The 25,442-nt window shown below is 39.0% G+C and overlaps 1 protein-coding gene across 2 annotated transcripts; it reads right to left on the bottom strand.

Moving 5' to 3' along the window:
- Positions 1-811: 811 nt before the first annotated feature.
- Positions 812-24,574, bottom strand: ssh2b (slingshot protein phosphatase 2b). Of its 2 annotated transcripts, XM_079487441.1 has the most exons (15): positions 24,319-24,574; positions 22,169-22,212; positions 11,863-11,975; positions 11,707-11,771; positions 11,356-11,477; positions 10,701-10,766; positions 10,445-10,510; positions 9,825-10,019; positions 9,353-9,446; positions 9,144-9,272; positions 8,806-8,852; positions 8,548-8,694; positions 8,216-8,416; positions 6,383-7,262; positions 812-3,039 (listed from the first exon to the last, which is right to left on the bottom strand). In XM_079487441.1, the coding sequence occupies exons 1-15, from the start codon at positions 24,379-24,381 to the stop codon at positions 1,768-1,770; spliced, it is 3,504 nt and encodes a 1,167-aa protein (XP_079343567.1). In that variant the 5' UTR covers positions 24,382-24,574; the 3' UTR covers positions 812-1,767. The 2 variants fall into 2 exon arrangements, with proteins under 2 accessions (XP_079343567.1, XP_079343566.1); XM_079487440.1 differs by lacking the exons at positions 22,169-22,212; positions 24,319-24,574 and adding an exon at positions 14,223-14,538.
- Positions 24,575-25,442: the final 868 nt, after the last annotated feature.

Below are 25,442 nucleotides of genomic sequence, written 5' to 3' on the forward strand. Positions count from 1 at the left end.
GAAATTTTGATTATAAAATAAACATAAGATGCAAGAAGAAAGATGTATTCGTTATACCCGGTCAAAACTAAAATATAAATGAGCTTGAATCAGGTTTTCTGCTATAACTGCATGGATAGAAAAAAATTACTTTCAGTGTTTAAAGTTTAGTAATTATTACAAATTTACTGTCAGACATTTCTACTGTGTTCTAGACACCTCGAATCCGGGATATTTCCTCAACCCTGAAATAATTTCAACCGGCACAGTTTTAATATTCATACATTATACAAATAAGTTAATTTGCAAAAACAGATAACTCGTATTTTTTTACAAGAATGATTTTACATAAATCATGTTTTTGTTGTGCATCTGATTTATGCACATTACTTCAAATACTTTTATTGTTTTAATGTTACTAAATCATTAGCCACATTAAGATTTTAATCAAATGATTACCACAAATACTTTAAGGGGCGGTTTCCCAGACAGGGATTAGTTTAAGCAGGACTAGGCCTTGGATATTTAAGTTTATTTAAGTTTTAGAAACATACTTTACAAAAACAAAATGAGACAAAATAATCGCACTGATATATTGCAAGATATATCTGTGAAAGTTGTTTTCGATAAGGACACCTCTTTAAGTTAGTCTGGGACTAGGGTTAAACCTGGTCTGGGAAACCGCCAAATTATGTAACCAAAGATAACGTTACTAAATCCAGACATTCTGCGTTTGATGTGAGGAAATATCCTAAATCCGAGGTGTCTGGGACGCAGCATAAACACAGAAAAGCACTGCTCACGCCAATTGATAAAAAAACTCAAGTATTTTAAAAATGCTTTGAAATTTTCTTTAATTGTCACAGTTTAAGCACAATAAAAAGAAAATATTTTCCAGTCTCACGACGAACAGAATTATTTCTGTCTTCTTTCGTTTTTCAAACTGTACAAACACCCTTAAAAGCAACTCTAAACACATACTCTGTGAGCATGCTTCCAGAATACAAACCACAGTTTTAAAAACACATAAAACAATAATAAAAAGTGCATATTAAAATCCCCCACGTCTGTTTTTGTCATCTTCAACAAAACAGAAACTCCTGAAGGAAGAAACTGCACAGAAGTTGGAAACGAACAGAAAATGTGCACACGCCCACATCGATGTATACATATCATACACATCCACAAAATATACATACGCACACTGAGGCCCGTAAACTCTACATTCTACAAGTACCACAGTACAGATCCCATTCTCATTAAACCAACATGCACACACATAATAAATCTGACATCTGTAATAATTTTACACTCACGATTACATCACATTCATTTTTGAATGTATTTAGACATATTCATCTACGGCTTTCTTTCGGTTCCCAATATGCAGGTGTACACATTCTCCACATACACACAAACGCTCCAGAATCAATACCAATTCAGCAGAGATTTTGTGATACGTTTTCATAGACTGACAGGTAAAGGATGAAGTTGCAATTACCAAAGAATTCAAAGAACAACTTGATAGACATTGTGCAAAAAGTAGATCAGTCATAGCACTTTATTGTTCCTCAAGAGCAGCGATTCTTTTTGATGGGTCGGCATTTACGGATTCCTATTCTATGGGCCCTCGCCCCACCGAAACATTCAATCACGTTGTGCTCCGCATTTTTAGATTTCAGGTTGGATAAGGCCCACTGAGGTATGCGTGGCAAGTTATTTTCAATCACACACTGGCAGGAACGAAAACACACATTCCTTCACACGTACAGGCATACAGAATAAAAGTCACATAGTGTGGTAAGGGTTAACGGTATGTTTTTTCAGCCTCAGCTGGGGGTGAGTCCTCCCGTATTGTTGGCGCGTGGCCACAGGAATCACGGCGGGAGCAGTCGAGGGAGCATAACCTGCTTCCTGCGAATTATCCCGCCACAAACACTGATTGGATGGTGGGGAGAGTGGCAGTGGCGTGGGCACGACATCACAGTCACAATGTTCAGCTTCCTCGGTCTCACAATCATCCGTGTGTCCAAGCATATGAGATCCAGAGGATGAAATAGGAGATGTGGAAGCGGAAGGGAGAGAAGGAGTGCAACGCTTCTTTTTTGAGGTATCGTCACTTTGCAGGTGGAACTTATTGGTGGACGCGGGGAGTAAAAAGGGACTCAAGTCAAGTTCGCACAGGTCCACGGGAGAGAGCTCTAGCAACCCAAGCTTGGCCAAGGATGCTGACCGCTTCATTTTTGAGGGTGGGGTCAGGCCAGCCTGCCGGATCCGAGCCTCCACCTCTTTGGTCCTGTCTCTCAAAGCCCTGCCCCTTCTTTGCTCCCTTCCGGACCACGGCCCTTTTCCCGAGCAACCACTCACCTGCCAAAGGAAGGCCCCAAGTTCTTTCAGGGTCTCCCATGTTTCTCTCATGTCCTTTGGACAGCGTCCTGAATGACACTCTGAGTCGGTGTAGCTTTCTTGCTTTGTGATTCCATCTAGCTGAAGAACCAAGGCAGGAGATGAGTTGGATGAACAGGAGTGACTTTGTCCCGAGTGCATGAGGTTCATTTCTGCCCCCAAAAGGCTGAGGTGTCCAGGCTCTCCCTCCCTGAGGATTCTCTCACTTCCTCTTCCAGTTCCCTCCTCGCCGCCTGAACGTTCGTCACCGTCCATCTCGTCTACAATGTGCTGAGGCTGGTAATGTTGATTTGACACAGTGCTTGGATCAGGTGTAAGTTGCGTTTGGGTTGAGGTGTCCTCTGTTCTTTCTCCGCTGCTGGTGTTGACAGGGGAGCGTTGCGAGGAGCAAGCGGGAGCCGGGGACGACGGTGGAGTCGTCGAGACCTCCTGCTTGATCTTCTGCTCGAGCTCTCTGGTAGCTCGCCACACAGTGCCCTTCGGCCAATCGCTTTGCGGGTCTTTCCTATGCTCGGCCTTCTCAGCCTCCACTTCCTCTTCCTCGCTGTTGCTACAGGAAACAGGTTGGCTGGTAGGAGAGGGGGGAGGGGTTACACTGTGCTGTACGGACTCCATTTCTGAAACTATGCTATGCGCTGAGACACTGCAGCTCTCCTATAGCAGAAACAGAGAGACAGAGGACACATTATTTGTATTGAATATCTAAATCGAATATTTTATGACAAAGGTAAAATGTGTCATGTAAACTGGATTAATAGTTACATCTGAAAAACGTAAAAGGGTAATTCTCATTAAACCACTTAAACAATTTGGTAGTAAACCCATAATTAAGTAACAGAAAAATATCAGTTACATTAAGTTATACAAGTTTAGTAATATTATCATCATACTGTGTTCACAATTAAAATTAATTATCATTACCGACACAGGTAGTTTCCATATTTAGTCATTATTTTTAAAAAACATTATGAAAACTTACCTCCTTAATGTCTAGTTATGTACAATTAATAAAAACTTGCTTGTGTATCATAGCTTCTCTTTTTAAGTGAAATATGCCATGGTTGCGGTAATGAGATTTTTAGGGCCTTGTTTTGAAAAAATGGTTTAAAAATGTGTTAAATTGTGAGTAAAGTTTTTTTTAAATGAATGCTTTTAAACATATCACAACTTGTGACATGTTTTAATGCCTAAAACGAAAATTAGACGATGCAAGTATTTTTACCACCCAACTTGGAAACCAAGATTTCATGAGAATCAACCAAAAGCGTCACTGAGCTGTTTGCACGGAAAGGTAATATATGATTAGCTAAGAGTTGAATGTCTCATCACATTGAGTTGGAATATGAAAAAGTTTTAACATCATAATATGACGACACATTTCACCTTTAACTGAAATTATGCATTGAACATCAATGCAGATGTAGCAAACTGATCAACACCATGACACAGATGAAGGATCCCATGCAACATTTTCTATCAACACTAGGTGGCAGTGTGGGACATGAGTCGGTGGTCGTAGTGAGACATGGTATGGACCTTATTTTAATAGAGTTTAACACTTACTCTCAGGAACATTATTTCCTTGCTGCGGGACGATAATATAATGTTAACACAGATGTACTGTCAAGAATTTGTGCACAATTTCATTAAAATGTCTAAACGCAGTGCCTTGAGAAAGCTTTCAGCTCCCAGCCCTCTCATACAAATCGTTTCCACACAATTTGACTGGTTTTGCACAACGTGATGGAGCAATATTCCATTTGCGCCTTTTGCTCAGGCCTCCCCAGATTGGTTGGCAGTGAAACTCATTTTTGAATCACAGATGTGATCCCCTTCACACGTTTGATCATTCTTCTACACTTATAGGAAACTTTACTTCTTGAAGATGTCAGCACATATTTATTTTAATTTCATAAGGATTTGTAAAGATATGTAGATCATGCAAGTTTAAAGTCACCATTAGATAAAATGGACAATTCTTGATGGAATATTGCTGTATATGATAAATAGCTTATCTGTGCACATTCTTTTTCAATGATGTCTCTCTGTAACCTTTTAGAAAGATGTTTAGTGTTGATTTTTTTGAGTATGTGGCGGTGGGGGTTTCCAGGGCTTGCATGCGCTCGTCCTGTGTATTAGCACGCGCTTCTGTCTTCGAGGCATGATAGATCAACATGTTCACTTGGCCTTTATATATAACTCAAACTCACCCAAAAATTTAAATTCTTGCATTATTATTCACCCTTCCCAGATGTATGCCTTCCTTTTTCAGTTAAACATAAACAATTCTTTCACGTCATATCCTTATACAGAACTACAATTCTTTCACTTCATATCCTTGTACAGAACTACATGAAGCTCAAAAAAGCACTCTTCATAAAGGTAGAATAATATTAATTTTGGGAAACTGAATTCAAACACATCATGTTTATACACATTTTTTGTTTATATTCAGCTGAAGAAAGGAAGTCATAATTTACTCACCCTCATGGTATCCCGGGGGATAATGAGACTTTAGGGTACATAAACCTGATAAGACCGCCACCAAACTACAGTATTTAGTTAAGGACAGAGTTTTGCTCAGCCTAGTCTGTACAGCTAGAAAGCACCAATTACATGCAACTACCCATCACCAGTGTATATCACTTTATGGATGAGCCGTTACCTGGTTCTTAGTTACACAAAAGCTCCACTTTGGTCTTATCAGACCTCCTTTCGCATCTGTGTGGTATCTTCAAATGATGTTTTGCAAAGTTTTTTACAGACAAAGTCTTTGTCACTTTCCCATTAATGTCCCATTCCAGTTTGGAGGCTAAGCTTAGGTTGGTGCACAGGCTGTAGTTCCATATTTCTTAAACTTTTATAGAAAGAACACTGAGCTCCATATTCAGTACCTTTGATACTGCCTTGTATCTCTCTCCAGATTTGTTTCTCTTCACATTATATATCTCTCACTTCTTTTGATTCCGTTTCCGTTTGTTTAATGGAAAATCCAACCGCACTGTTTGACCTTATAGAAAGGAAAAGATTTGTGATCTTGCACACATGGACATCAATATACAACAATTACTGTATAAATAGAGATTCAAGGAATTTCTTTCCTTTACTGTGGCGTTAATGATTCTTTAGCATGTGATAATGCTTTTTATTGTAAGCATTTTTAATGTTATTTAGTCTAGAATTTAGTCTAGGATTATCAACATTTATTCTTAATTTATCCCTGCCGTTTTGTTATAAATTCAGCAACAGGAAACACGTCATAGTTATTTCAGTTATTTGCAGAAAAATGCTGTTATAAAATACTAGCTTACAAGGTTAGATTTATACTGTAATGATTCAGTGTTAAAATACTTTCTTATTTAATGTTTAGATGTTTTAGTTTGAAAATATAATTTGGTCAAGAAATTATGTTTTTATATATATATTAAAATGGAGACGATGAGTTGTGAGGACAGTATCAGAGGCTGAACACTTCTTCAAGGCACTGAAAGCTGTTGTTTACAGAGAAATGAATTTCCTCCCTATCTGCCATAAAATAAAAATGTATCATTTATTATAAGAATAATTCATTTATTATATTAACTAATTAATAATGGCCGATAATATAATTTTAGCGGATTAAAGCTGCAATTTGTTACTTTTGCCTCAATATCGCCATCTCGGTTCGGAACATAACATTGCAGGTTACTTTACATATCTTTCCATGAGTTAAAGGCAAACAAAGCCAAACTGACAATTACACCCAAATTGTGCCCGGCAGCTCAAATTATAAGTCAATATTGTAAATTTACAATTGTGACATAAAATCATCTTAACATTTATTTTTAACAAATAAAGTTACAAATTGCAGCCTTAAAAGAGCCTAATAATAGCATCATTACGATGCTATACTTTAGGAAAACATACAAATAGATATAAAATATTCATATAATAATACCAAACTATTTTAAAAACTGTTGTAAAAATACTACTGTCTAGTTTCCAAAACACACTTTACCTCTTTCTGCTCTTCTTCTTTAACTGGGTTATCAGGAATCAGCCGTTTTGTCTCCACGCTTGGACTTTTGTCCCGAGGTGTCTGCTCTGAAGTCCCTCGGGTTTGCCCCTCCTGCAAAAGGCCCTGGAATTTCTCTCTGGCACTGAAGAAGTCAATGTGGTCTGTGCTTAAAGTTGAGGGACGGGCGGTTGAGAACTCAGTTCTGTGTAAGGTGGCACTGGGGTGGTGGTCTTCATCACTAGTATGACTTAGCCCTGCACAGTTTGTCTCCGTGTTAGGCACTTGCTGACTGAGATCCTGCAGCCCTGAGGGATCCGGTACCTGCGTGCATGGCTCAGGGGTCCTGCTCCTAATGTTCAGAACCTTGGGACCAGGCTTCTCCGAAGGCACAAGATTAGACACCTCGGGCTGATCATTCAGCTTGTTCTTCGCATCTGAGAAAAGCCTTGGAGAAGATGGGGGTTGAAGTATAGCTGCGGGCGGGTGGGGTCTACCCAACGAGACCGTCTCGGCGATTGTCACAGAGGTAATATCAGATCGGGCACCTGGGACCACAGTGGCAGCCCTGGGTCTGGGGGCGGACAGGTCCTCTGTGGGTCCATGGAGGTTCTCATCCTCGTTACCAAGGCCATTGAAAAAGTGTTTTTTCGGCCATGCTGCGCTGTCAGACTCTGACCGGCATTTCGATCCAGCGCTGGCCGAGGAGGGTGTGAGGGTGTGTAGAAGCTCTTGTATTGAGGGTGACCCCTGACAGCCCGTCAGGTTACGGGAATTGGAGCGTCCGAGAGATTGTGCGGCAGGGGCCTTACAGAGCGGCTCATAGTGTTCAGATAGATCACTGTCCGAGTGGGAACGCCACAACTTATTGTGTCTCTGTTTGCTGGTGAGGATAAAAGAAAAAGTAAGAAAATAAAGCAACCTGAAGGAAAAATAACAGAAATAACCAATAACCAATAAAGAATTAATCAAATCAACTTTGAAACTAATGCAGACATGCATGATGTGTCCACCCAGTACAACTAACCCAGTACCAGAATAGTTCACTCAAACATTGCCACGGCTATGCGACCACACCCAACACATTAATATATGGTCATGTTTACATATCAATGTCTATTCAGTATTATGCAACACAGCCCGCCCTGTAAAACGACATTATGAAGCATGCAGGTGGACGGATGTCAACCATGAGATAATTTACTCTACTCTTAAAGGTACAGTTGCAAAACCTCCTGTTTATTTATAAGCAGATGATAAATTGGTTTTGGTGCAAGAAACCCTGAGTATTATTATTTCAAGAAAAAAACAAAATGCAACAAACAGGATACGGTCCCTTTAAAAATACATGTCACCACTTGGGTTGTTCTGTCAGACCAAAACTATTCTAAACATGGCCATTGAGTGATTCGACAGGAAGTGCAAGGTGCATTATGTCATAGACAGTACACGCGTACAAAACAACAACCTCAGAAGTCACTCTTCTGGAATCTGGTTGAGCGGCACATGTAACTATTGAATGAATACATTCACAGCATGATAATTAAAGTAGTGTGTCAGCGGATGAACGTGTCGGAGGCCTATTGCATGAATGACATACCTGTACGTTTGAATACCTGTACACACAGACATTTACATGTAGACGTATGACTGCACCAACTTTCCTCAAATTTCCTTAAAAGCACATTTTTATTTTTGTTTGTGCTGTGCCGGCAGTCTGATTTACATTTACAGTACGCATGGACTATTCGAAACATATTTTTTAACATTTTTACCTAAACTTTTATTTCCTTAAAATTTCTGAATAACTAAAACACTACTAATGAATATATTTACCTGGCCATCAGGATGCCCTGGTACTCCTCCAGCTGCCTCATGAATGATGGGTTGGGTTTGGTTACGGCCCGGCGTTCTTTAACATACTCAAAGGCCTGCTGAAGATTCCAGCCATACTCCTTCATGGCGTAAGCGATCACGGTGGAGGCTGACCGACTGACGCCCATCTTGCAATGCACCAGACACTTAGCACCTGCTTTCCTGTTGGTATCCGATGAGTTGTGAGGTAAAAGGTGAATGGCAGTGATAGTATTGTCAATATGTTTGCCAGAGAGCCAGCGCAAGAGACTTCTCTTTTAAAAAACTGACATGAAATCTATTAAACTACTCACTTGGCTCTAGAAATAAACTTGTAAGTGTCGTTCCAGTAAGCCAGCAGATCTGTGGCTTCTTCATCATAGACGCGGATGTTGTGGTACTCGAACAGGCCAGGAAAGAAGTTATCGATCTCTCGCGTCACATTAAGGATGTATTGCACCCTGATGGCACACGGATAAAGACACGGTTATCTTAAAGATGAATGATAACACAGGCTTATGCTAAAAAAGTCTAGCAACCATTACAGCAATGTGTGCTTTCAAAGAACTCACCCGCTGCTCTGCAGTTCTTCCAGATTAGATGCATTCCATTCAGAACCCTGTATTTAAAGAGACGGCACAACAATTACAGACAGTACAGTTTTACTCAAACTCAGTTTTACTAAAGCAATGTGAAAATGTGACAACAAGAGATGTAATTAGTGCCAGCTGCACTTAAGTATTGTGGGTGGTTGTCTGAACGTTGCTATATGGTTGCTTAGCTTAAGTGGTTGTTAGCACATTCTACATCACTTTTATTGTCCGTCAGGTAAAAATGAAACCCTAAGCAGGAGCAATAACAAAAGTGATGCCTTAGCAAACAGCACTTATAACAAAAAAAAACGTCTTACCAGGTAAACATGCTCAAATATTTCTGTAGGCTTGTCCATCTGACCCAAGATGACGATCATCTCATTATCAATGTACTCTTTAAACTCCCGCAGGTTACACACCATCTGCATCTCCAGCTCTGTGCGGATCTAAAAAGAAGAGGAGCTGTGAGTGTTTTGTACTGAATCAATCAGCAAGTGATGTGTAGGACATGAGTTTGTCTTCGCACCTCTTTTGACGTGACGTTTTCCAGATCCTTCTGCATCATGATGACTCTCAAGCTAGTCTTGATGAGTCTCTCTGTTCTCTCCCGCTCGGTTGGCCTGTGGACACAGCGGAAATCATTGGCATTTTTGTAAAAAAGAAATCACAAATGATGCGTCTGAGTGTTTCCTGCACCTATTCATAGAAAACTGATCTGTGAGACTTTATTCCGAGCCGAATGCGGTGCAGTACAAAATGATGCGTACTGGAAAACCAGTTCATGAATCACTCTTATGAGTTGATTCTCTTTACCGGTCACTGGAAATTGTCTGAAGAATCCATTACTGAACTCACCTAGTCATATGTCATTACTTTCAAAAAAGTCAACGGAATTTATCTATCTTTAAATGTTAAAAATGTATGTAAAAATGCAGAATGTTTGTTTGAAGGTCTCACAATGCATAAAAATGTTTAAAGACGCACCAGCAGATACTCACACATCAGAGAAGAGCACGGGGGAGTCTGCGCGATGGGATTGCACGTCCTGCATGGCGTTCCACTCATTGATGCAGACTTGATCAGAGGACACACGGCTCTGGTAATAACTCACCCACGTCATGAAGAGACTGCCTGGAAAGTAGTTCTGACCGCGGGCCACCTCACAGGCCTTATGAAGAGACTGAAGGGCAGACCTGAGAGAACGAAAGAGGGGCTCTTGAAACCTTTCATCATATCATGACCATGGCTGGATCCATAAATGTTTTGGTTAAAAAAGAACAAAAATACACTATTTAGCAAGTACATCCAGGGTTCAGTGTCTCTACAATACGCTGCAATGGTAAGTTTAATGACTTAGGTTGAGCTGTCCGGTAATTTAATTTCACTTCATTTGATTTCAACTCGTATAAAGAAAAGTACCCAAAGCAACCTGCAACTTTTTGTGTGAAACACAGATGGTGATAAAGTTAATTAACATGATTTTACGCTGTTATCTGAACGTCTTCATGTATGTATGTACATAAAATTATTATTCCATACGGTATTTATTTTTAACTACATACAGAGTATTGAATAAAACCGTGAAATTATAAATTGCTGGATTTGGAAAAGCCCTTACCACATGGCTTGTACAGAGACTGGCTTGAATACGTGTATCTTGTTATCTGTGGACACGCTGAAACCCCTGTAAAGAAGAGATGAGTGAACGCAAGAAACAGTATTTGAACTAAAAAAAGAATCAGATCCATGAACATTGATGCATTTATAAGGTTTTTATACGGATATGTACATCACACTAGAACCAATTGTTTTTATTTCTGATCTAAAAGCTATCCCATCAAAGAATAAAACCCCCACAGATTAGCCACACTTACCCATCTCCATCCAGATGGATCCGTGTGTCACTCCAAAGTGGAAGCACCATTCCTATGGAACAGGAACTGTAACACACAAATGTCATGAATTTTTCTGTTTATTTTCTAAGAGCTTAAGTATTTTTTACAATACCAAACTTTTGATCACACAATATAGGCTTTTTGTCTAAGAACTGCATTTGAACATTCTTTAAGCATCCATAAGCATGCCTGTCAAGCAGCACTTTGATTCTGTTGCAAGACTAGTAGGACTAACATATCACCCCCAAAAATGAACATTCTGTCATCATTTACTCACCTCGAGTTGTTCCAAATCAGTATAAATTTCAGAGAAAAGATATTTGGACAAATGCTTGTAACAAAACAGATATTGGCCCTCGTTGACTACAATAGTAGGAAATTGTAGTCAAAAGTGCCCCAGAACGGTTTCCTTTGCTAAATTTTTCAAAATATTTTCTTTTGTGCACAAAGAAATGTATAAAGCAGATTTTCCTACTATGGTAGTCAACGGTGGCCAAGAACTATTTGCTTACAAGCATCTTCCAAATATATTCTCCGTGTTCATCAGAACAAAGACATTTATACTGACTTTGAACAACTTGAGGTAAGTAAATGATGACAATGTTCATTTTTGGGGGAACTTCTCAACACACACCTGTCAGAAGAACTGAAGTCCATGCCAAGCACCACGCTCTCATCTGTGTCCTGTCTGCCATTGGTGGAGACAACCACCATGTAGCGGGTATACTGGGGCAAAACGCTCTCCAGACGGACAGCCTGTAGAGAGGTACAGAGTTAAATATGAATATATATATATCATATTTTTAGCGTACAATTGAAACAAAAGATTAAATCTACAGCATGTAAGTGCGTTCCAACATATTTACAATGAATTATGGGACTTTTTGTAACAGCATGCCTATAATGCCAAAATGTGTTTCCTTTATGGGCATCTAATTAGACCTTGTAGCACAGTTACACTAAATGTATGTATGTTGGTTCTCACCAGGCGGATGTTATCCTCTGGCTGCAGTAAAGTGAACATGGTCTGCAGGTGCTGTTGAATGTCACCTGTACAATTCAATCAGAAATCACAAATAAATCTCACACACGTTCATATCCTTTGTCTAGTCTGCGTGAGGTGTTTTGCATATGCCCATACCTGCATGTTTGCTGCGCTGTGCTGAGATTCTGGGGGAGCAGGAAGAAAAGGAGCCATTTCCGCGTGGAAGGAAAAGAGCTGCGCCTTTTACTGTCAGGAAGCTCTCGCTGATGCTGAGGTGCACAAGACAGATATAGAAGTTCACATAAATATGATGCCAGTCTCAGTCCTACATTATATCGGAAAAGGACAGTATCAACATTCTTCAAAATGTAACCTCATATTTAATGTAAGAAAGGGGTTTGGACCAACACGAGGATAAGTAAATAACAACAGATTTTCACATGTTTTGTTGAACTAACCCTATATTGCATGGGTGAAATTTGCACTGAGAAAACAGATGTTCCTTAACTAAAAGATATGTATGAGGAAAGGCTGTGCTATATCTTTATATCCCATTCTGATGTGTCCTGCACCCCGAGCGGAACATGACGCACTGTACTCAGCCAGGGAATATGGGAGGACTCGTTTTTGAGGGCATTAGCTCACACACGAACTCTCTGTGCAGGACGCAAACAAGAACACTCTGTTCCCCATCTCTGCGAACAGCTGGAGAATCTGTGGTCTTTCAGTAATCCCATGCAACACATCTCCTTCAAATCAATGATATTCAAACTATGTAAAACTGGCGAGTGTTAATGGGCACGGATGCATTAATTGTGTGCATGTGTGCGAGCATGGTGTTCCGGGTAATGCACGTAACCATATGTGTTTTTATGAGGGTCTTATTGTCGGGAGATTTGAAAGCGTCAGAATGGAGCATTGTGGGAGTGTGTGCATGTGACCGACTCTTTCATCTCTTTGAAGATCTGTTGTAAACCTTGAACCTTTTTTCTTGAACTATTATAAAGCGATGATTCTTACAAGAGTTGGCACAACACCTTAATTTATGTCCTACCAACTAATAAATCCACCTTTAGTATATGTCGTGCTTTTTATTACAAAAAATACATGCATCATTATTTCTGCACTTTTATGCAAGATGGTAGTGCTGTCTTATTTTCAACTAATATAAACATGCAATGTAAGGTCTGCAGCTTGTAAACGTGTGGTTTTCCTGTGCTCCGCCACACTGTACAAGCCAGACATCACCACATGTTCATGTGCTAGTGTTACTTTCAAAATATCTGAGACATGTTAAAAAGCTAGACATTTTCGTTTCGAGTTCATATCCGTGAAGTTTTATACAATTTGAGTGCTCTCGAAAAAACCTGACCCCTCTGCACTCTACAATGCATCTTTATATTCCATTTAATTCCTTCAAGCCTTGTTGTTCTGGGAATACAATTTTTATATTGTATAAACTCTTCCCAGAATGCCCACCGCAGAAACAAACTCTTGAGCTGCAGCCCAAGATGTTCAGCGCATCGCACTAATAAACCAATGGTAAACACTTGAACATGGGTCAAGAACTGTCCAACCGCACTTAAATCTACTGGTATCTCTGTCCTCTGCACTGTACAATGCAACACAGAAGTTTTCATTTAAGTTCGTGGGTTTGTGTGTAACAGCAGGAAAAGGGAGGAGAAAGACTGTTGAGATGACAGATGCGTAATGCCTAACCCAACATTTCATCAATGTGACCGCTGACAGCACATTTAAGTCATTATAGAAACCAGCACCATGGCTGTTTGTCTATTGCATATATCAGAATCAATTCTGATGTGTTTACATAAACTAAGACTGTTTACAGTAAACCTTCCTTAAATGAACTTTCTTACTTCTTTGCTTCACTTGCAATTGTCTAAACAGAAACAAACACTGCGTGACGTTTTAATAAATTCTCATGCATGGACAATGCACTGTACTTTTCTAAATTAGTTGGTTTTTGCATAATGACAAAAACGTGTGGCAAGGACATCCTGTTTACTAAGGACAGGAAGATGGCAAGAGTGATGTAAAGTGTGAGACTACAATTAGTTTTGACTCCCAACAGCCTCCATGACACACACACATTCAAACGGCTGTTTGAGTTTCAATGCCTTTGAATAAATACGGCTTACTTCCTCAATAACACACTTCTTTGCCGAAAGGAACACTGTACAGTCACCGTGGTAAAAAAAGCAATGATAACATAATTGACCTTTGGAGCTTAGAAAGAAGGATACAACACAATCACTATTTGGTAAATGATTAAATGACGTCACGTTTTTCTCAGCATCCAAAGGAACACACGTGATGATGCAAAACGTAAAGATCGATTGAACGCACCGTCAATCGATCGAAGTAAACGCGCGTTCAAAACGCGTAAATGTGACATCATGGGTACGTCTACGATGATTCTGCACGCATGCGTGAATGAAATACACAACTAGCGTTAAACATCAAATGAAAAGTGTGTCGATCTTTTAAAAACTTACAACCGGTCGATGCTGTCGTGAGAGATGATGCTGCTCTCCAGTAATGCCTGTATCCCATCATGTGCGCACAGTCTGCCCGCGGAAGGGCTGACAGCGATCGACACGCCACCCAAAGTCATCTTGACGCCGGACAGTGATGTTATCAAGCTCGTTTCATCATCCGACTGAAGTTTAATATAACTGAATATAGAGACGTGTTGTTTTATAAGAACATTTCGCCGTGATACTTCAGAAATACGGTTTCGTCATCTGTTTCACAAGTAAATAGAGAGGCAGAGACGGTGGGCGGTGTCAGGTCACACGTGCTCTCGTGGACAGGAGTCTCCTTATCAACTGAGTGTGTAAACAAATAGTATACGCTGGATTTAAAGATACAGCGCAGAGTATTATTGTATTATATAATGTATGTGTTCTAACATATTTTGATACAAACCTATTTTGAGAATGACGTTTGAAGACGTTATATAGGGTGCGTGAAAGGGATGTGGCAATGTTGGAGACTTAAAAAGCAGTCACCATTGAGCAAATCCAGCGTTGTGGATGTGACATTTTAGGACAAAACTGGAACTATAAATACTCAGAGAATGCATTTATCACCAATATATATATATAGTTGTATTTGACTAAACCTCATGATCAGAACTGTATACGACTGTGCGGATGTGACAAAGAAGGACACATGTTTTTGAGAGACGACATACTTTTTGGGTTTTCTGTGAATTCAAATGTACAAATCATAAGTGATAATACACAACAAATGGAGAACATAAAATAGTTTAATGTGCCCATTTAAGAGGAATACGGACCGTTATGGATGTGACAATTCACTATCCAGACAATGGAAAACTATGCTTTAAAAACACTAAAAAAGCTTTTAAACTTTTTGACGTCACATGGGTATTTAACCACCAACTATTGACATCTGACCAATCAGTATGGTAAAAACAGATGTTTCGTATGAAGGTTGACAATGGTATGGAATTGTCAATTTATTAGTGCTTATGTCCCTGTGATAAACACAGAATAATGAGAGTGCTTATGTCATCAGAACTGATTTGTAGTCAAGCGTCTACACAATCTATTAAATAAGTCTCAATAAACACATGTTCTAAATATAATTATTGTATAAAGGCCTTTAATGTAATGATGCCCTTTATTGTAATTATCCTGTGTATCAAAGAATGTTTGATCTCTGTGTGATCAAAACATTCAGTATTAATAGCCTCTCACTCAAAAAGCCATCCACTACAAAACAGCCGTACAATGGGAGGAAGCAACAATAAATGCGTGCAAAGAGAGGAAATTGCAATAAATGCTAGTAAACAAGTAAACAGCTAAACGATTAGACGTGTCCAAGTGTGCAATGGCAGTGTTCAATCAAGACCTTCCTGTCTTCAGGTAAGAGCCAAACGAGACAGGAAGATTACCACTTTTCCTTTGGCTTGCAAATATCTCGGACCTTATCAGGACAGTCCTTACTAGTGGACAGGATAGGGCTTTTCCCATGGGTCACACTTGCCCCATCCTGTCAGGCTTCTCCTGTTGTGATTAAGCAACTGAAATCCTAAACCAGAGGTGAAACACAAGGCCCTTGTAAACATTAAGGTTGCTTGCCACATGACAACATGCTATGGCAATAGCAGTGTATTTAAATCAGGTTGCTGAGGAAACATTGCAAATCCATCAAAACACAAATAGTGCTCTTATCACTCAAACCAAACAGCAGATGGTGATAACTTTGATTACTAATACTGCCGATGCAGTGAAGTGTAAGAACTGTTAACATAACGTTTTGTTCTGTTCAATAGGGCATTCAATACAAAACAACACATTCTGGCTAAATAATATTTTTCTACCCGTTTTTAATGCATGTTATTTTTTCTGTATACATGCGGACACAAAGCAAAGAGTAAACAGATATCGACTGGCAGGATTCATCTCTTTACATCTGTACAGTGTAATCAATAGGACTATGTCAGCCAAGGTCCTTTCTGACAATTTACAAGGGCTGTATGAACTGCTTTCATTACATCATTCTGGCTACAGATTAAAGTAGAGAATGGTTGTGGTTCAAATGGATTAGGCAAACAGAAAACAGAGACGGCTACCATATTATCTCATAGTTCAACATCCTTATTCATATTGTGACATTGTCCGAGCAACCCCCTAAATGTGATCTTCCTTCACTTCTATAGTTGTGTACATGGAATTTTTTATGAATGTTATTTGTGTAAAAAAATGAATATAACACCCGCAGACCATCAAGAGCAGGAAATCACATATATTAGAATTTTTCTTATTACTAATGAAGTTTATTGTACCGTGACTGTCTGCAAATATGGTCATGTGACCACAGCCACATGCTGCTCGCAGGCATAGATTCCCTAGAAAAGGACCTATAATATCAATTGCTCAAACTTAACCTAAAGCAAGCCTTGATCTACTCAGGACTACAAGTGGAGCGAAATTACAGTCAAATACTCAATCCTTCAATGCCAGATTCATTCATTAAGTAAATCCGTAGGAAATCCTCTTTTGGAAAACACTTGTGATGTCACCGCCAAACAAGCGTTATTTTACTCCACACATCAATCAAATGTTTGCCTCTTTGACACAAGTATGTAGTAAATAAATCAAATCTACAACAAAAAATTAAATAGTCTTGAAACACAATCAGTATATGCTGACGTACACGTCTGCAAATCAGTCATGAATGTACTTGTTTTATAATCTCTGCAATGTTTAATCTACTGCGTTCTCATCCCTCCTCCCAGTCAATGCTCTCACTAACAGCCGTCCCAATCCCTGTTTTGACTTGCTCTAAATGCCGCTCTGCTCACCCTTTTGTGTCTTACTGCAATGGATAACAAAACCACTCCTGTGGAAACACATGCACTGCTTGTGGCTCTTTTCTTTATACATCTGAACATAATGTTTAAATAACTTCATAAATGGATTGATGGAAATTATGATGTCAGTGAACCAACAAAACTGACAATTCGGCATAAAGAAGATTCAGTTTAACCCAGTAGCTCGAGTTATTTTGAAACGCCAGTTTGAGGCAATAACCAGATTTTATTCTGCTGCTATATTAAGTTTGAGCAATTGATATTATTAGTGAATTGAAAGTTGATTGAAAAACTGTAGTAAAGTATTAGTTCAATACTTATGTTAGTGTTTCCCATTCATTAAACGAACCAATTTTATAATACTTTTCCTAACACCATATTATTGTGTTGTTCTGTTTCCCATACATTGATTTAGGGCTGTAGCTATTTATTATTTTAGTAATTGAGGATTTATTTTTATTGCTGAAAATGCATACATTAATATCTGTGAAAACTAAACCCATTTAGTACATTCAATTGCCATATTACATTCAAAATGCAATATAATACAAATATATAAATAAAAATAGAGTTATGGTAAACAACGAAATTCATCTTATGCACGACGGCATGTAGTTTGCCTAAATCAGTTAGAATTTTTCAAAGTTCTGTTTTTAATGTTTTACTAAACATAAAACTACTTTAATAGGGTCGTCGGAAGGCCCTTATTTTTTAGTGAGAGTCCAAAATAAACTCTCAGGGCAACTCTGGAGATTAAGTTCATGTGTTCATGCCCTCATACAGCGCAGATGCAGACAAATCCATGAGAATCACACAGAATCCTCGGCTTCCTCCTACGCCTCAGCTCACCGCTTGATTCCAGAGATCAAAATGGATGGTCCTTAGGCTAGCTTTAGAAAAAGCTGACGTCCCCATCTCATGGAAGATGACCAAAGCTGAGCTGTACAGCCTGTACACCTCCAGCCAGCTAGGAGAACCTCCAACCACTTCGCATTCGAAAGCCGGCGACAAGACCCCCTGGTCTCTGGCCTGCAGCCCCAATGCCAAATGATAGCGTGGAGGCTGCCTCCGCTACCGGCTTCAGGCGCAGGCCCAGACACTTCCTTATTATCCATTCCCCACTAATTTTCCTATTGTCACAGGCTCCAGAGCCGCCCAAAGCGTGAGGCTGCCTCTGTACATGGCTCCCACACACTCTTTCCAGCTCTCGTTCCGCCTTCACCTTTTTCTCCGCTGCACCGATAACCATCCCACCGAACAATCCTGCCCATCGCTCGTTTTTGGTTAAAAAAACATCTTAAATTAGTCTTAATCCAATCAGGCATCCCAGCAGATACCTTTTCCCGCCACTCTTTCAGAATCGGAGCAGCTACAACAGTGGCTCAAAAAGTACTTTCTATAAGTTGTTGTTGTAACTCTGTGTAGCAGCAACAGTGTATTTTCTCACATTTCAGAAGTTGCTCCAAATCCCCTGCGCTATAATGTTATGCGATCAACAATAAAACTATCTCTAGCGTTTAAAATGAAAAAAGTGCATAACACAGCAGCACATTGATGAGAGGAGCATAAGTAGCCTATTTTAGCCAAAATCACAGCATACTATAGCAGCTCTTTAAAGTATATGTATGGTGATTTTGTTGTTTATAAATCTGGATTTTAGCAGCAGTTACAGTGACAGCTGGTTGAACATGGGGTGTTATTGGGTCGTGTTTAGTCACTATTTTATACTCGTTTTGTCTGACAACAGATAATATGCGAGAATAGCATTCAGTTGCATCAAAATAGAGAGTAGAAGCGAAACAGATTTCAAGTGCCAAAACTAGACCAAACAGGTCATGACCTCACAAGTATGCTAACTAGCGTGTGATGTTAACAGCAACACAGTCTCTCAAAATTCGGTTGGAAACACTGTATGTTAAAGCGATATTTCAGCCAAGAAACAAAATGGCCCCATGTTTTACTCATCCTAACTGAATATGACTTTCTTCTTGAAGAATAATGCAGTCGGAGTTATAATACCACTAATCCTTTTACTTCCAAGCAGTAGAATGAAGTGAATGGGGCTCCAAAAAGTGCATCAATCAATCAAAGAACTGATTGACACGGCTCCGTGGTCTTAACAGAGGTCACCATGAAATCAGACAGGAAAAGTCTAGGTGTTTTACACAGTGTTGAAGTGATTATTATAAATGATTTATCTGTGCACACCATCTTTTTTTTTTAATTAATTTGCACTTGTAATCTTTAATCAAAAACATTAGGCTCCTGTCCCCCTCTCAAAAACAACTCTTTATCACCAGACATCAGCAAAAAAAAGAGGTATGACTATACTGACTACTCAATGGCCTGGCATTTTTAGCCCTCCCCTCCAGGTCCAACTTACAACAAACCAATCAAAAAAGGAAAAGCTAAATAAAGCCATCCCTACATTTTTTTTCTAATTTCAAAAGCTGTTTCACTCAGATATACATCACGATTCGGAAAAAGTCAATCGCAACTTCCATTTCATGGTGACTTTAATATCCATATTGTCAGTACTATTAACGACAACGTCTAACTTCCGTTATCCCTCTGCTGCACGTGAACCAGAGGCTTGTTTTTCCGGCAAATGAAGGTAACAAAAGCTCCCGCACAGAAGAGACGGTATCCATTGGAACAAAATGATAAATGCTGCGTTTGTCACCGAGATCTACTACACACCTGCGTCATTTGTCGGAAAACCAAGCCTCCGCGCAGCAGAGGGATAATGGAAGCTAGATATTATCATCAATAGCGCTATCCATCGATTCACTTCAGAACAAACGCATTGATTCACTTCAGAAGACCTTTGTTAAGACCACAGAGTCGTGTCGAACCGTTCTTTGATCGATGGATGAACTTTTTGAAGCTTAAAAAAATTACCCCCTCATTGACTTCTACCGCTTGTAAGTATAAGGATACATGGTATTATAACTCAGACTGCATTATTCTTCAAGAAGAAAGTAATATTCAGCTGTAAAGCCTTGAGGATGAGTAAAAAGATAATAAGTTTGTTTCTTGGCTGAATTATCCCTTAAAATATATATTTAGAAGAATGTAGGACAGCAAACAGTTCTGGGCCACTTTTGACTACCATTGTAATTTTTCCTACTATGGTAGTCTATGGGGTCTAAGTAGGGCTGGGCTATCTCCCCTAAAAAAAGCATATAAAAATATCATCTTCAAAACAACAAATCTCGATCCACGATCTGAATTGAAATATAGGGCTGTACATTAACTTTTTTGCACATAGCACTGGTGCTACAGAGCCTTAAAGTTTTGTAGCACAGGCCAAACTGTTGTATAGGTAGGACAAGTATGTCCGTTATCATCTTTAAAAAACACAAAAATGCAGGTCATCACATAAAAAGACTGGTTAACTACAAATTGGATCAATACGGGCATATGTTTTGTTTCCCATTTTTTATTGTTCAATAAAATATACAATAGTAATATATTTGTCCACATACAAATACTGTAGTAGTCTATACTATATTATTTACTAGGCCTTTAGTAAACTGCAGTAACATTCCTATAGTAAATATTAAAGTATACTACATGTGTTCAATTTACAACAAGAATACCACAATTTGCTATATCAAATACTATAGAACACAACAGTATTTCTTCATTCGAGCGTTAGGGTTAACCTAGGGTGTTCTATTCTGACAGGTTGTCTTGAAGACGCTCCCACAATAGACATTCGAGTTTTCTGTGTGTGTAGTTCAATGACGATAGTTTTTCTCAAACAGTGAAAACAGTTAAATGCACATGAAATAAACTCTCAGGGCAACTCCGGACATGATGTTCATGTGTTTATGTCCTGATACAGTGAGACACATATAAATCCATGTAGCACGTTAAACTCTACAACACATTCACTCATACACGCAGAACTGTTGAAGACAGATATATAATAAAGCAGTATTCCGCGTCCGCATCATGAAAATCATAGGGCTCTATATATATGAGCTCATTACAGCTGAGAAACAAGTTAATTGCAAAATAGACTAATACTAAATAAATAAGCGGTGCGCCGTCAATTAATGTCACACACAAACAAGCACAGGGACAAACACAGTTCACACAAACAAGCCGCTTTATGATCGTCAGATCGCCCACCCCTAGGTCCAAGAATTGTTTGGTTACAAACATTCATCCAAACGTCTTTCTCTGTTTCAACCAAACAAAGACATTTATAAAGATTTGAGATCGAGTAATTTATGACAGAATTTTCATTTTTGGGTGAACTATCCCTTTAACATAGCAAAGCTGCATTATTTATTTATACAGATATCCGCTGGTGATTGTTGAAAAAATGTGAAATACTGCAGGGAACAGAATCTCAAAATCAACAAACGTTTACGGAAACTTGAGCATGGTGGAAACTGGTTGGACTTGCTTGTTCTGTGTGTGTCAATAAGCCAACACAGAAAGGACGAAATTGTGCTGTTACAAAATGACCTCTGACTCGATTTCATATATCACTACATATCAGAGCGACGCTTTTATGATGCCACATCTTTCATTGAAATGCGCCCATAGAAATCAGAGCTGTACCTCGAAGCCAAACCACAGCTTAGGCTGGGTTATTCAAGAGATCTGATATTTAATAGCATATTCGATGGCCATGACAAACAAGAATTTCCCACGTTCCCACTCAAGTAATGGAAATATATTGCTACTAATTCTCATTTTAAATAAATACATTTGAAATGTCAAAGCTTTGCAACAGGAAGGCAAGGTCTATATGATATGAGCCAAGGACTAATGTGGTCACATGTTAGCAATGTATTGATTTTATACATCTACAGTGCATCGAGTGGTAAAAATCTGAGATTCCACATCTTACAACACTGGCTTTTATCTATCCATTTATCTATCTATCATTTGATCTGCTATTTAGATTACTGCATTAATATAAAAGCATATAAGCATGCATTATTAAGGCAGCATGCTTATAAAAATGTATTTGAAATGTATAGCCCAATAATACACAAGGACTAACAACATCATGGGTTCATAAAGACAGGTCCCTTGATGTTTCTAAGCAAAGGTTTCAGAATGAAACTGTCTTACCTTCTCGGCTGAGATCTGCGGTCATCTTCCCCACTGCCAGACTCCTTAAAAAAGGGATTCATAAAAGATTTATTATTTTATTGATCTGTGGGACAAAATAAATGCAAATAAAATAATAAGCATAAACTCTTTAAATATAAACACCTCTTAATAATGTAAAATAAGCGCAAATAAAATAATAAGCATAAACTCTTTAAATATAAACACCTCTTAATAATGTTATGCTACACCTGGCAGTGTTATCAACTGGAATTCTTGTGTTTAAACATGCAAATACTTTTGCATGTAAAGAAATGAAAGATGGCTCATGAGTCAACCTAGTCACGTTTTTCTCACGGGACGTTATTAAAAGAAAAATCCCTCAGCATCTACATTAAGTGGTTCTTGCATTTTGTTTGGGTTGCTTTCTATTCTGTTCAACAACTATTGACCTAAACATTAATTCAGGGAGATCCTACAAATGATCAGAAAATGTGTTCCATTCATACTGTACGGCATATTAGACATTTGAGATGTTTGACACATATTTTACTCTTTTTCAGCCTAACCACAAAGCACTTATTCTTTATCAGACGAACAGAATGCACCCATAATGTGAAACAATTCAGATAAAGCATATTCTGAAAACTTGATTTATAAACAGAACTGACATTGTAGACATGGTGAAAATTTACAACAGTCACATTTTTTATATCCAGAGTTAAAATGATTATTTTTAGGAAACAGATCACTATTAGACTTAGTTTTAAAAGCTTTTAAAGGGACAGTTCTCCCGAAAATGAGTTCTGTCATAGTTTACTCAAACCTCAGATTGTTTCAAAACTGTATAAATTTCTTTGTTCTGCTGAACTTACAAGAAAGATATTTTCAAGAATGTCAGTTACCGAACAGATCTCATCCCCCACTGACTGCCATGGTAGGGAAAATAAATACTATGGGAGTCAATGGAGGATGAGTTGGTTACTGACATTTTCCCCCAAAATATCTCCCTTTGTGTTTAACCGAACAAAGAAATGTATACAGGTTTGGATCAATCTGAGGGTGAATTTTCATTTTTGGGTGAACTATCCCTTTAGGATTGAGAGGCATTTTATGACAGGATTATCCCAGATAGGTGCGTTTTGCATAGACACAAATAAAAGCAGAGCGTTTTGCATTATGGAAACACATAACTCCATGAAATCTCTGTTTGAATCATTTGGTTTTCATCAAAAGACGGCAATGCACGTGTCCACAATATTTATTAAACAAATGTTTTCTCAAAAACAATTCTCTCACCCACATAAAGGATAATCAGTATAGATAATGGATTGTTGGTCGTAACCACTTCTGGGTAAGTGTGTACAATCCAAGCATCATGTAGCGAACCAAGAATTGTGTTCATATGCTATTAACCTGGTGCTCCTCGATCAGACTTGCATACAAGTCCATAACTTGTTCACTAGTTATTTAAAATATATTTTATCCAACTAGCGATGGTTGTAAATGAGAAAGTCTCTTACAGTAACCGTGTTAGTAAAGACATTCACTAAAGTGTATTCTGGTTTCCAGCTCACCTCCACCTGAAACAGATCCTGCCATGTGATACTGACCCAGATTTTATCATCACAACCATACTAAATGACTGAAACACATATTTGATTGTTTTTAAACCGTAGCAAAATAGTCCCATAAATATAAACGCGTGGGGATCTCCTACTATCCAGTCTTGTTTGTGTGATTTATACACCGACAATCTACATCATTTTTACTATTTTGCTCTGTTTTTGAAGGGGACACCTCTGTTGACTTCCTGCTTAGCCTTTCCTTTTCAGACAAATCACACCCTTGTGAAAAATGCGCTTGCGAATATTGACGAATTTGACAACGCAAAAAGGAAGCTCGATGCCATTTATTAGCAAACGCTTCCCGTCTGAAGTAACGCGTCGCAGACAACCGGTATAATTAGTTAAACATGTCGACGGCAGGTCTATCGATACATGTCATACAGTCGCCAGATCTTTGACGAGCCATGTGAACAACAACCTTATATCTCACGCATGCGTGTTTCAATAGAGTCTGAGGACAAACGGACTGTTGGAAACGGCGGAAATGAGCCCAAAACTACCGAGACGATGGAAGGTGAGAAAAATAAGATGCGACTCACTTACCGAAACGCAAGGGCTGGATGTTGCGCTTGGAGTAGGCGACCGCTGCACGGTTACCAACGCCATTCAGGCTCCGGTAAACGGACACCTGCGAGAATCCGGCGGTGGCGAGACAGACATAATTGTGTCAGGGGATATCAGCCGCAGCTCGTCCGTTGCTACTGTTCAGTCGCTTCCTCTCCGCGACTGATCTGCGCATGCGCCGAAACCGCCAGCTGTCAAGATTCAGTGGCCTCAAGCAATGTTTAACTGTGCGCGCACTGAACAAACCCGACGCTTTACTTTAAAACTGTCATTTGAGCACAGTTGTCAAAGGACACAATCTTTGACAAAGGCTTTTAAGTTCAATTCTTGTTGTTATAAACATGATCAAAAAGCTGGTTTTGAAGCTCTTTTGACGTTCAGACAGGAAATGGGTTTACAGACAAGCTGCTCATCTCCACTCCCACACTGCTGCTTTTACGAGCACAGGTTCGTTGTTCACCCACTTGATATTACCAAACTTAAAACACAGTTTTGCTTCAACATTTTCGCCCTATAGGTCGTTTCACGCATACTCACATGTTATTGAAAACGTCTTATTTTGTTCTCTTTGCCTCTGTTGACCCAATCACATCCATAGAGCCACTATTGTTTGTCTCTGTATTCGTGAATTATGGAATAAACAGTGAGAAAATGTGATATTAAGATTATAACAGGTATTGCAATAGTCTTAACGCCACTGTACCTATTGAATACAACATTTAAACATGATAAAAACAGGGGAACAGTATGCAACCACATTACAGCAACGCATAGAACTAGGCTCACTAAACACATCTTTGAATACTTGCTAAAGGAATTTTAGCGAGATTTGTTTTTACAAAAGACACCACATATATGGAATTTATGAGGCGGTTTCCCGGACAAGGAGTTTAAGACAGGACTAGGCTTTAGTTAAATTGGGATAATTGATACTTTACAAAAAACATTGTGTGCATCTTGAGACAAAACTATCGCAGTGGTATATTTTAAGATGTGTCAGTGCAAGTTGTTTTCAATCAAGGCATCTCTCACATTTAAATGAGTCTGAGACTAGGCTTAAGCCCTGTCAGAGAAACGGCCCCTAAAGGTAAAAGGTGTTGCGC

Source organism: Barbatula barbatula (genome assembly GCF_947034865.1).
Source record: "Barbatula barbatula genome assembly, chromosome: 22".
Classification (NCBI taxonomy): Eukaryota; Metazoa; Chordata; class Actinopteri; order Cypriniformes; family Nemacheilidae; genus Barbatula; species Barbatula barbatula.

Bases quoted from the DNA above. Each gene is read 5' to 3' on its own strand.
- ssh2b (XM_079487440.1), bottom strand. From the start codon at position 14,341: ATGACTTTGGGTGGCGTGTCGATCGCTGTCAGCCCTTCCGCGGGCAGA. The intron at 11,976-14,222 runs GTAAGTTTTTAA...TGTGCACCTCAG, and splicing joins CACGACAGCATCGACCGGTT to CATCAGCGAGAGCTTCCTGA. The intron at 9,273-9,352 runs GTGCGAAGACAA...TCTTCTTTTTAG, and splicing joins AAAACGTCACGTCAAAAGAG to ATCCGCACAGAGCTGGAGAT.